Source organism: Capra hircus, chromosome 11 (genome assembly GCF_001704415.2).
Source record: "Capra hircus breed San Clemente chromosome 11, ASM170441v1, whole genome shotgun sequence".
Lineage (NCBI taxonomy): Eukaryota > Metazoa > Chordata > Mammalia > Artiodactyla > Bovidae > Capra > Capra hircus.
This window is the reverse complement of record NC_030818.1, coordinates 99,749,325-99,761,730: the sequence shown is the minus strand read 5'-3', so window position 1 is coordinate 99,761,730 and position 12,406 is coordinate 99,749,325. Positions and strand designations below refer to the sequence as shown.

Here is a 12,406-nt window from a genome sequence, read left to right as displayed (position 1 = left end):
GCCAGAATACTGGAGTGGGTAACCTTTCCTTTCTCCAGGGGATCTTCCCAACCCAGGTATCAAACCCAGTTCTCCCACACTGCAGGCAGATTCTTTACCAGCTGATCTACCAGGGAAGCCCAGTGATATTGAAGCTGAGGTTAAAATTTAGTTACTCAAAAAATAAATAAAGTTGGCAAGGCAGCCAGTTTAAATACATGCAAATAAAAAGTGGGTTTTATATATATATTTTTAATCCCTGGGAGAGCAACTCCTGAAAAATATATCACTTTATAAATATTGTTTCAGTATGTTAAAAAGAAGAACACATATAATGAACTTTATTCTAGGTTTTACTTTGTGAAATAAAAATTTTGTCTTTGTACTTTTTATAATATCTGGGACCAGATATAAAAGGTTTATAAATCCATTATAAACCTTGTGCTGTTTACTAAATGAGCAGATACAGTTTGCCCTGGAGTAGCAAGTTATGACTCAGATATCTGAAATGCCATTTTATAAGTGATTGACAGACCCTCCCTAATTGTTTGATTTTGTGGAGAAAAGTTTCTGTCACTTGGGTTGCGACCATGGTACGACCTTTGAACCCCCAGAGTGGCGCTTGCTAGTAGTAAGGCAAATCACCTTCATGTTTCACTTCACCTCTGTTTATTGAGCATTTACTGTGTGTAAGGGAATATTCTAGGCCTTGAGGATAAAGAATGAACAAAACATCAAAAACCTCTGTTATGCAACTTACTTTTTACGCAGGACAAACAGAAAATGAAAGGCTTTGAGCAGAGGTGACATGATCTGGAAAAGGTTGAATTTTTTGGTTTGTTTTTGTTTAAAATAATCCAAAAAGGCAAGATAGGAGAGGACAAAATATATAAAGTAGGCAGGACAAATCAAAAGCACAAATTAGGGTGGAAGATTTAAAATACCAAGCACACTAGACACCCCAGTTCCAATCTGGCTCCACCTGTTTCGTTTGCAAACCTTGGACAAGAGTCTTGACCTCCTGGTAGTTCGGTTTCCTCATCATGAAAAGGGAGTTAATATGCCTGCGTGAAGATTAAGTGTACCAGGGTACCTCAAGGGCTGAGGACAGTGCCTGGCATAGTGTTTGTAAAATAAAATGAATCAGTATGTTAAATGTGAACAGACTGCATGTTCCAATTAAAAGATTTTCAAACTGGACAAAAACCTAAAACTGGACACCGCTTGTGTGCTAATTACGAAAGACACACCCAGCTCATTAGGTGCAGAGAGGTTGAAAATAAAGAATGGAAAATGACAGGCCATGCAGGTGTCAACTAGAAGGAAACGGGTGTGAGAGGACTGACTTTCAAGCCAAATAACCGCCCTCCCTCCAAACTATTCAGTTCAAAAGCATCAACTTCAGTGCTTCCCTGGTGGCTCAGTGGTAAAGAATCTGCCTGCCGATGCGGGAGACGTGGGTTCTATCCCTGGTCCAGGAAGACCCCACATTCCATGGGGCAACTACCCCATTCACCACAGCTACTAAGCCTGTGCTCTAGAGCCCAAGCTTTGCAGCAAGAGAAGCCTGTGCACCGTAACTGGAGAGGAGCCCCCACTTCCTCAACTAGAGAAGAGCCCACGCGACGGTGAAGCCCCAGCTTTGTTGCTGTTTAGCCACTAAGAGTGTCCGACTCTTTTGCAGCTCCTGGGACTGCAGCACGACAGGCTCCTCTGTCCTCCGCTCTCTCCCGGAGTTTGCTCAAATTCACGTCCATTGAGTTGGTGCTGCCATCTAGCCATCTCCTCCTCAGTCTCCCCCTTCTCCTCCTGCCCTCAATCCTTCCCGGCATCAGGATCTTCTCCAATGAGTCGACTCTTTGCATCAGGTGGCCAAACTATTAGGGCTTCAGCTTCAGCATCAGTTCTTCCAATGAATATTCAGGACTGATTTCCTTTAGGATGGACTGGCTTGATCTCTTTGCAGTCCGACGGACTCTCAAGAGTCTTCTCCAATACCACAGTTCTTTTGTGCATCAGTTCTTCAGTGCTCATCCTTCTGTATGGTCCAACTCTCACATGACTACTGGAAAAATCATAACTTTAACTATACGGACCTTTGTTGGCAAAGTGAGGTCTCTGCTTTTTAATATGCTGTCTAGGTTTGTCGTAGCTTTCCTTCCAGGGAGTAAGCGTCTTTTAATGTCATGGCTGCAGTCACCACACACAGTGATTCTGGAGCCCAAGGAAATCGCGTCTGTCACTGTTTCCACTTTTTCCCCTTCTGTTTGCCATGAAATGATGCGACCGGCTGCCATGACCCTAGTTTTTTGAATGTTGAGTTTCGAGTCAGCTTTCTCACTCTCCTCTTTCCCCCATTTGCAATTAGTTTTGAATAAAATCTGTTCTTACTCCTTTAAAAAAGGAAAGAATGTAGCTCTAAGTAACACATAGATTAAAGAAGAAATCATCATAGATATTAGAAAATACCTGAAACAGAATTTAACACACATTCTCCACCTACATTTGGGGATGTCATTAAAGCCAGTGCTCATAAAGGGAAATTGACAGCTTTTGATACATATTAGAAACAAATTAAACCAAAGAAGATAGAAAAAAGGAAATAAATAATAAAGGAAAGGCTACCAATCAATGAAATAGAACCACATATTCAACAGAGAGGATGAACAGATCCAAAAGTTGGTTCCTTGAAAAGATGAATAAAAATGATAAACCTCTGGAGAGATCTGGAGGAGAGGAATGGGAGATTATGGCTTTAAACACCTCTTTTGAGAAGTTTTACTGAGAAGTAGGGCAGTAGTTGGAGGTATAGGTCATGGAGTAAAGAGACGACTTGTAAACCTGTGGGTGACCACACAGTTGGGCCCCCGTCTCTTGCATCTGCTGCAGTGGCAGATAGATTCTTTACCATTGCCCTACCTGGGGACGCCATATACTTGTTGAGCATCTGTTGTGAGCCAGGTGTGGTCTGGCTACTGGGGGGTGTGTCATGTTAGCAAAAGGGCTTGAGCCCAGAGAGCTTCTCAGAGCGCTGCTGTTCTAGGAGAAAGAGATAGACAATAAGCAATAAGTATAATAACAAGATATATAATGTTGGGAAGTGGAAATAAAAGAAAGCAGAGTGATGGGACTTCCCCAGTGGTTCAGTGGTTTAAGACTCTGAGCTTCCAATGTTTGGGACCCAGGTTCAATCCGTGGTCAAGTCAGCAAGATCAAACCAGTCAGTCCTAAAGGAAATCAACCCTGAATGTTCATTGGAAGGACTGATGCTACAGCTGAAGCTCCAATACCTTGCCACCTGATATGAAGAGCCGACTCACTGGAAAAGACCCTGATGCTGGGAAAGATTGAGGGCAAAAGGAGAAGGGGGCGGCAGAGGATGAAATAGTTTGATATCATCACTGACTTGATGGACATGAGTTTGAGCAAACTCTGGGAGATGGTGAAGGACAGGGAAGCTTGGTACGCTGCAGTCCATGAGGTTGCAAAGAGTCAGACACCCCTTAGCAAATGAACAACAATGAGAGAAATAAGATCCCACATGCCACACAGCATGGCCTGTGTGTGTGTGTGTGTGTGTGAAGACATAGAAATTCTCTTCCACTTATTTCTATATTTTGGTTAAACTATTTCCTGTGACTCACAATGCACTTGGTGTCATTGGTCTTGTGTTGGGTGATTAGTGTAGAGTTTCTTTTGCTGAAGTTCAGTAAAGTTGTCCACCCCACTGCCCAGTCCCCCGCCTGGCAGGGAGTCAGTTCATTTGCTCTAAATCTAACAGCGGCATTAACTTGGCCATGTTCTGCCCCTTCTCTTTTTCAGAGATGCCATCACAAAAATGAAAGATGTCTACGTAAAGACTCCGCAAATGGGAGACCCCAACAGTTTGGATCACAAATTAGCAGAAGTCAGCCAAAATATAGAGAAGCTGAGACTAGAGACCCAGAAATTTGAGGTAGGAAAAAGCTGTTGTGGAAAAGCTTTGTTGGGGGAAAAAAAAAAAAAGAAAAGAAAAGGAACAGAAGTAGGTGTGGGGTCACGGGACGCATGGGGTTGTAGAGCGCCAGCATTTCTTTCCCTGTGAGGGATGCAGCTGGAAAAGTCAGGTGTTTCACGAGTTATGAGGAAAGGAAGAAGACACTGTCATGCACTTGGTGTTCTGCTTTTCAGCGTATCCTGTTTTAACGGTGTCCCTTAAAGGGGACACTGTTTAAGGTTATAGTTATATACGGGTTGTTTTTTTTTTTTTTTAATTTAAGCGTTTCACTTATATTCACTCAAGTTGTTTTGTTTCACCTTGTGTTGACAGTGGGTATAATCGGGAGTATACAGTTGTCCATCATCTCAGTGAATCAAAAAGACAATTTTAAGAAGGCCGTTAATATTTATAATTGTCTTGCAGGGTCTTTGTCTGGCTTTGGTATCAGTGTAAACGTTTTCAAAATATATTCTGGATGCGAATTCCTTTTCATATCTATGATTTGCAGATATTTTTTCCATTCTGTGGATTGCTTTTCTACTCTCTTCAAGATGTCCTCTGAAGCACAAAAGTGTTTTTTTTTTTTTTTGGCCATGCCCCACATCTTTCAAGATCTTGGTTCCCTGACCAGGGATTGAACCCGGGCCCCGGCTGTTAAAGCACCAAGCGCTAACCACTGGACTGCCAGGGAACTCCCAAACCATTTTAATTTTGATGAAATCAATATACCAAAAATTTTTTTCTCTTTATCGCTTGTGCTTTTGGTGGCATAACTAAGTAACCAGCACCTAATCCAAGATCATAAACCTTTATGCTTATGTTTTCTTCTAAATGTTGTAGTTTTCCCTTTTATGTTTAAGTGTTTGGTTCGTTTTGAGTTAATTTTTGTACGTGGTTAAAAGTCCAGGTCCGGATTCATTCTTTTTTAGTTGTCCCAGCACCATTTGTCAAAAAGACCTTTTCTCTCCTTGAACTGTCTCGGCTGTTCAAGACAGCTTGTAACTCACTGTTACAAGCCAATTAATCATAAATACAAGGGTTTATTTCTGGGTTGTGGGGGGAAACCATTGAAATATGTTATTGTTGTTTCAAAGGACCTATTATCAAAAGATGGAAACCAGCAGGAAACACACATGAGACTCGAAGAAGAAACACACATAATGAATCTTTTAAGCTGTGAACAAAAGGCTTCTCCCCCGATCCCTAAAATGGAAAGACTAGAAAAATAGTAACTGATCATTCTGATCAAAATAGATTATTTCTAGCCATGAAAAGCCAAATATGACTTTTTTCCATTCTTTCTAGAATCTCTCAGTAAGTTATTATTGGTTGAGATTTTAGAACCCAGAAACGTCCTTTTCTGGTCATTTGAATTGCCATTTTTACACTATTTCAAAGGTTGCTGAAGAAAAGTTGATCTACTTTGATTTCCTGTGTACAAGGTTTCTTCACTATTAAGAAAAAAACACATTACACTCCTAAGGGCAAAAAAAAAAAAAAGGGAAGTGTGGCTTTTAAACTAAGTCACTGCCTAAGTGTGGCAGGACCCTCGTGGTTCCCAGGGTGACGTCATGGTCACGGAACTTTTGGAACCAGGGGGAACTAGATGCGACTTATCAGATGTCATACAGCTGCTTAAAAAGCCCGAGAGTTGTAGGGACTTTGCTGGTGGTCCAGTGGCGGGGATTCCAATGCAGGGATGCAGACATGGGTTCAATCTCTGGTCTGGGAACTAAGTTCTCATATTGTTGTTGTTGTTTAGCCGCTCAGTCGTGTCTGACTCTTTTGCGACCCCGTGGACCATAGCCCACCAGGCTCCTCTGTCCATAGGGTTTCCCAGGCAGGAATACTGGAGTGGGCTGCCATGCTCTCCTCCAGGGGTTCTTCCCCACCCAGGGACTGAACCCGTGTCTCCTGCATTGGCAGGCAGATTCTTTACCGCTGAGCTACGAGGGAAGCCCTAAGACCCCCACATGCCGCGCAATAAATAAGTGAATGAAAGCCCGAGAGTTTAAGCCAGGCTGGTGTCTTTTTGCCACTTTATGAGCAACGGTTAAATGGAAGTCTGTGCTTGTACATCACCAGCTTTGCCTTCAAGTATGTTTATATAGTCAGGGCAAACAGACTGGAGGCTCCTCACCCCCGCCACATGGTCCTTCTCCAGTCGGCTTCAGTGACCAACCAGAAGCCCAGGTTGGGGGCCTGAACCCCTGCTTGGTCAGGCCCTCAGCTGAGCTCAGACTAGAGTCTTTCCTGATTTCTCTTTGCAGGCCTGGCTGGCCGAGGTCGAAGGCCGACTCCCAGCCCGCAGCGACCAGGCCCGTCGGCAGAGTGGGATGTACGAGGCGCAGAACGCCCCCTCGGTCAACAACTGCGCGCAGGATCGGGAAAGGTACAGTATCTGGACAGCGCCTGTTTGGGGTTTTCGGTTCTTTTTTTTTTTTTTTTTTGGCTTTGTATTTACTGCCCGATTCTGGAATCAGAGATGCTCACAAGGTCCTTGTTAGGTCCCACGTGTCTTTGATGCCTGGCCTGTGGTTTTTTCCACATTGCAGTTGTCTGATGCCCCATGGATGGTGCTGGAGCCTGCGGGGTGAGGGGCGGTCCCTGGTTACAACGCTCCGGAGTTGCAAGCACTTGGCTCTCGCAGGGGCTGCATTTGAGCCCTCACTGGGATCAGTTGCTATAGTTGCTGTGTGTTTTGCTTTCTTGAGCAGCCCCGATGGCAGTTACACGGAGGAGCAGAGTCAGGAGAGTGAGGTCAAGGTGCTGGCCACAGACTTTGACGACGAGTTTGACGACGAGGAGCCCCTTCCTGCCATAGGGACATGTAAAGCCCTCTACACGTTTGAAGGTAACACCGACTGTGTGCATCCCTCTCCTCTTTCTGTGGTCAGACTTTCTTTTGAAGCCTTCAGAACCTTCCTTTCAGGAAGAGGCTTCAAAAGAACCTTCCTTCAGAACCTTCCTCTCTTCCTCTTTCATTCTGCTCATAGTATCTGTGATTCTGATTTCTTTCTGGTTGAGGGCTGTGTATTTTGCCTTTGGGTCCAGACTGTTGACCAACTTTCGGTGAGCTTAATCGCAGCAGGTAGTATGGAATGATTATTTCATCCACACCTTCAATACTTATGGAGCTCCTGTCTTGCAAAAACCCCTGAAAGCGTGGGAGGCAGGTGGTGTGGTCTGGTATCCGCCCTGGGAGGAAATAAAGCAGACGCACATAGAGGAGGGTTCAGCAGGAGAGAGGGACGGAGTGATGGGGGGTCCACACGAGGCTATGACCCCTTCCCTGAGGGGATTTGTTTATTTTTATTTTCGGCTGTCTGGGTCTTCACAGCTGCTCACAGGCTTTCTCTAGTTGTGACGAGCAGGGGCTCCTCTCGTTTTGGTGCAAGGGCTTCTCATTGTGGGGGCTTCTCTTGCGGGGCACTGGTTCTAGAGGGCATGAGCTTCAGTAGTTGCAGCTCTTGGGCTCTAGGGCACAGGCTCAATAGTTGTGGCTCACAAGCTTAGCCCCTCTGTGCCATGTGGAATCTTCCCGGACTGGGGATTGAACCCACGTCCCCTGCATTGGCAGGTGGATTCTTATCCACTGAACTCACCATGCTGCAGGGTGTCAGAGGCACGGGCACTGCCAAGCCTGGAGCAGGAAAAGCATGGGGTTTGTGTGCCTGGAGCTCAGGTGTCTTAGGAATAATAGTGGGATATAAGATGAGGAGGGGCTGGGGCCAGTGTGGGGGATGGGTAAGAGAAACACTTGGCTCTTATCTGGCAAACATCAGGCCCTCCAGAAAGTATCTGAGCATGTTGTTGACACAAGCAGAGCTGTACCGTAGACATTTATTCCCATACGTGTGCTCTCAGTTAGAAGACAGGGCAAATGCTTAGGAAGCCTAACCTCGAGGTTCCCAAACTGATGAGCCTTGAAACAGCGTCCTGCAGATCGTTTTCAGAAACCCTGGGATAAATGAACTGCTTTGCTGTAAGACTTTTTTTTTTCATCCTTGCCTCTTTGATTTGCAGGATCTGAGTTCTCCGATCAGCGCTCAATCCCATGCCCCCTGCAGTGGAAGGGCAGAGCCCTACCCACTGGACTGCCAGGAAATTTCCTTGACCGTAGGACTTTTAGAGCCTTTGATAAACTAAACATTCATTGTGACAAAACAAAGGAGAGAAGCCCGAGGTTCCGTGCTCCCAGTGTAACTTCCAGTCCACACCATCTCTCTCCCCCTGCGTCCACAGTTACCACTATTAACAGCCCCCTAAGCAGTCTGCCTCTCAGGACACTGCTTGGGTGGTGGTGACTAGTCTTTTGAAATTATCTTAGTGAATGGTATTGGGGGCCTTGATTAGGAGGCAGATGGATGCAGAGACACTGCAGCCAATAAAACGCTCAGATGCGCGGCTGATTGGAAGTTGGAAACGAAGCAGGGAGGAACCCACAGCTGATCCCTGAAGCTGCGTTCCTGGGACGATGGAGATGTCCGCTGAAATGGGAAAGTGGGAGGAGGGTCTAGTTTGGGAGGCAAAACAGTGAGTCCAGGTTCACCCGAATTGTGTCCCAGGTGCCCAGGCACCATCAGGGTGGAAATGGGCTTCAGAGAGAAGGCATGGTGGCACCTAAGCCTCAGATAAGAACCAGAACGGGAGAAAGAAAAGTGGGGGTGCTGTGTAAAGAGGTGTCGTTGATGCCAAAGGAGCACCTTCAGGGGAGGGTAGAGAAGAGGACCTAAGATTTCCTCTGGGGGAGATACCTCCTGTTCTGGGAGGCAGGAGAGAGAGGGCTCCGTGAGGAATTAGAGAAGGGTCCTAGTGATGCAGGGTGAGGGCCTGGCAGCTTCTGGACGGGAGGAGAGCGTCCGTCTTTTCTCCAGTTGTACTGCAAGACTCGCCATCTGCTCCAAACCCAGATTTGGCAAGAAACCTAAGCTACTCTGACTTTGCTTTTTCAGGTCAGAATGAAGGAACCATTTCAGTAGTTGAAGGAGAGACGCTGTACGTGATAGAGGAAGACAAGGGCGACGGGTGGACCCGAATTCGGAGAAATGAAGATGAAGAGGGTTATGTTCCCACTTCCTACGTCGAAGTCTATTTGGACAAAAATGCCAAAGGTGCTAAGACTTATATTTAATACAGCTTAAAAAAACACACACACACACAAAACTTTAGAATTGGAGTTGTTTCTCCCCACAATCATGACTCTTACAGGCAGTTCTTCGAAAGACTGGATGGGGAGCATCACGGTGCGTGTTTCTTTTAGGCAGAAGGTGGATGTTCAGGCATCTTAGGCCTGAATTTCCTGGGCTGGTTTTGATGATGATTTGGTGTCACTTGCTCATGACATTTTCCGTGGAAAGCTGCCAACTGCCAATTTACAACAGTGTCCTTTGAAATCTGATAAACATTTCTTCTTGGGGCAGCGACTGTAGATAACCAAAAAGTTGCCTTCTAGCTTCTGATTCGTATTTGTGACTCTAAAAGTCCATGCACGTCCTAGGAGTGCAGAAGACTTCAGCTCTCGTTAATAACTAGTGTCTGCCAGAAAGTGGACCGCCTTAGAATGTTACAGTGTGTAACTTCATAAACTGAACTGCACTAGTTTGTTAAGTTTTACAGTCATTCATTTTGGAGGAAGTCATCAATAAAGAATAGCGTAAGTAAAGAATGATGTTGGTACCGAAAGTGTGTATATTTCCTTAAACATGTTTAAGAGCATTATTAGAGCACCGTATTATCTGGTTATGTCAATATGATCCTAGACAACCAGTTGAATCATGGAAAACGTTGGTCTTTCGACCAGTTGGTTTTCACATATGACTACTGATCTTTCTTTTGCCAGTTGACAGAGTTGATCAGATGTGCTAGAGCTGTTTAGATAAATTATGTAAAAACAACTCTCTTCATTCTGTTCTGTTGGAGGTTTTTTGTGCCCAGGTGGTGCTGTGAATAGACCCTTGTAAGCAACACACAGACCCCAGCACATCACTTTTTACAGTTCTTTTGGTTTGTGTTTTAATCATTGGCATTGTTAAGCCCCAAAGTGTCTATTTACTGAAAATCATTTTAGAACTTATAGATCCTTTTATATAATAACCATCAAGTGGTTAATTATATAATAAAATGTTTCACCATCTTAAAGGAATCTGGGTCACATGGGGATTTGCATTTTTAAATTGGCAGGCTAGGTAGTGAAACTGGGGACATGCCCAATGATTGTGCTTATGTCTAGAATCTTCCCTGAGCTCACAGAGAACCAGCTAAAAATGAGTCAGAGTAAAGGTATGGGATTGAGATTCTCTTTTTCTTTGGCTTTGAAAATTATTTATTCATGTCCTTCCTACTTTAAAATAGGAAATCAGCTCCTTGCTTCTACACTATGGACTCCTTTTAGAAGGTCGGGTCAATTTAAAGCTGATTTTAAAACTGACAGCAATGCATTACGGGGTCTAGGACCCAGCAGGAATTATGGGTGCCTGTGACAGATTCTAACAGAAAGTTCTGCATTTCCCAAGGGTCTCTCCATTATTCTTGCCTGGAGAGGAACCCGGTGACTACGGTCCATGGGGTCACAGAGTTGGACACTACTGGGCAGCTAACATTTGAGGCCCACCAAAATAGAATGTAGTAACCTTTACTTAATGACTGCCTGATTTTTAAAACAGTTTTAATTTTTAAATAATCACAGATTGTCAGGAAGTTGCAAAGATAGTAGAGAGATCCCCTTTATCCAGCTTTCCCAAGTGGTCACATCTGACATAATTGTGATCCAGTATCAAAAACAGGAAACCGACACTGGCCAGCCCGACTTTTTTTTTTTTTTTTAGCATAATTTTGTCATTTAAATTTCTTTTGCATTATTATACCTTTGCTGCCGTAGTATCGATAAAACCACCTATCCTGACCCCACATCTCTCAGGAGAATCATTTCAGCACTTCCTTTTAACTACCACAGCAAGGAAAATCAGTTGGCCCTTAACCCATGGGGATTTCATGAACAGTAGGTGGTCACAGCCTTGGGCATGTAACCAAGTGAATACCTAAGACATTAAAACCCAGGATGAACTCATTTCCAGACTCTGAAGTATTGGAGAAAACAAACTAGACACTGAAAAAAAGTCTTAAAATGAGGCAAGGCAACATTAGGCTTTTTAAAGCTTGATTTGAAAAGTATGGCATGCCATGAAGTCGGTTGATTTTTGATTTGTTTGTTCCTTTTGCTTTTATTCCCCTCCTCTTTAGAGCTGTGCAAATCTAATTCAGGAAATAGCTCAACTGTCTTTTGGATATGGGTGGGGCGATTTGGGCACATAAATTATGATCATTATTTTCGCTGGTATCCCTCCGTACCTTCAACCAGATGAATCTGTGTCTTAGTGACTCAACAGCAGAAGATATTTTTTTAGTTTCAGTTCCATCTAAGTCGGTGTGCAAAGGATTAGCAGAAGTCTTGAAACAATTCCCAGAGAGTCGGGAGCTTCCATTCCCACCCCCAAAGCACACTTTGTGTTCCTCTAACAGTTACTCTGTCAAAAGTAGCAAAGTCTCAGCTTGTGTATAAAGTTTTCTCCTTTTATGCAGAGATACACTTAGAAGCTAATAATGGATGTAGGCTCTTTCCTTTCCCTACCTTGTTCATAAGTCTGTTCAGCCTGCCCCACAAACACTGCCCTCCTTCTAAGCCCAGCCCAGCCGGGTGGGGCTGCTGCTTTCTGACGCCTGCGACTCAAGAGGAGTTGTCAGTAACGCCGGTGCACTTTCATATGTGTGTGTGGCGTCTGCCAAGTGACTATTTAATAACTGCCAAAATAGTTAGACTAGGGGAAGTTCCATGGGCCAACTGAATTGTGACTGTCCTCTTTTATGATTTTGTTTAGTTTTTTTAATTGCTCTCTGTGAAATATGCCCATAACTGCCCCCTCCCCAATCTATTTGTATATACTGCAATAGAAAAACTAAAAGGATTACTTGAATTCGTTGTTTTAACGTTTTACTCTTTTGTTTGTTTGTTTTATTGGTGATTCTGCTGCCTAATGACCTTTTTGTTTTTGTAACCGCTGGGGGAGCCAGAAGGACGGTTACTCTGGTAGCTAGGTCCCCTGCCGGCTGATCCGCACTTGAGTTTATTGTAGACACTTGGGTTCTGAGTAAGTTTTGTTTGAATATGGCCAACATGACTGTTTCCTCTCTCTTCCTTATCCTCCAAGAAAAAAATCTGTGTGGCACCTTGTAGCTGTTACCCTCATATCTGCCTCTCTAATAAACGTTATATTTTTTCTCAGTGTTGTGTATTTTAAATGATTTTTCACCTCTCCGAGAAATTCTGTGTAATCCAAGCATTTAACCCTCTCATCTTCAATAATGGGGAGTTTTCTAGCCAAATGCTTTTTTAAAAAAAAAAAGAAAAATTCTGCCCTTTCCCCCTTGTGAAATGATGGCACCTTCTCT

At 44.1% G+C, this 12,406-nt stretch overlaps 1 protein-coding gene across 12 annotated transcripts in view; it reads left to right on the top strand.

The window, feature by feature from the left end:
* FNBP1 (formin binding protein 1) overlaps positions 1-12,406 on the top strand; it is a 134,658-nt gene that overhangs the window by 118,774 nt on the left and 3,478 nt on the right. For 5 of the 12 annotated variants that reach the window (XM_018055979.1, XM_018055977.1, XM_018055975.1 and 2 more), the window contains 4 exons: positions 3,802-3,934; positions 6,229-6,350; positions 6,676-6,812; positions 8,914-12,239. In XM_018055979.1, coding sequence (XP_017911468.1) covers positions 3,802-3,934; positions 6,229-6,350; positions 6,676-6,812; positions 8,914-9,092 — 571 coding nt within the window. In that variant the 3' untranslated portion in view covers positions 9,093-12,239. Of the gene's footprint in view, positions 1-3,801; positions 3,935-6,228; positions 6,351-6,672; positions 6,813-8,913; positions 12,240-12,406 lie in introns of those variants that run through there. The other 7 variants (XM_018055978.1, XM_018055976.1, XM_018055973.1 and 4 more) reach the window with 3 other exon arrangements.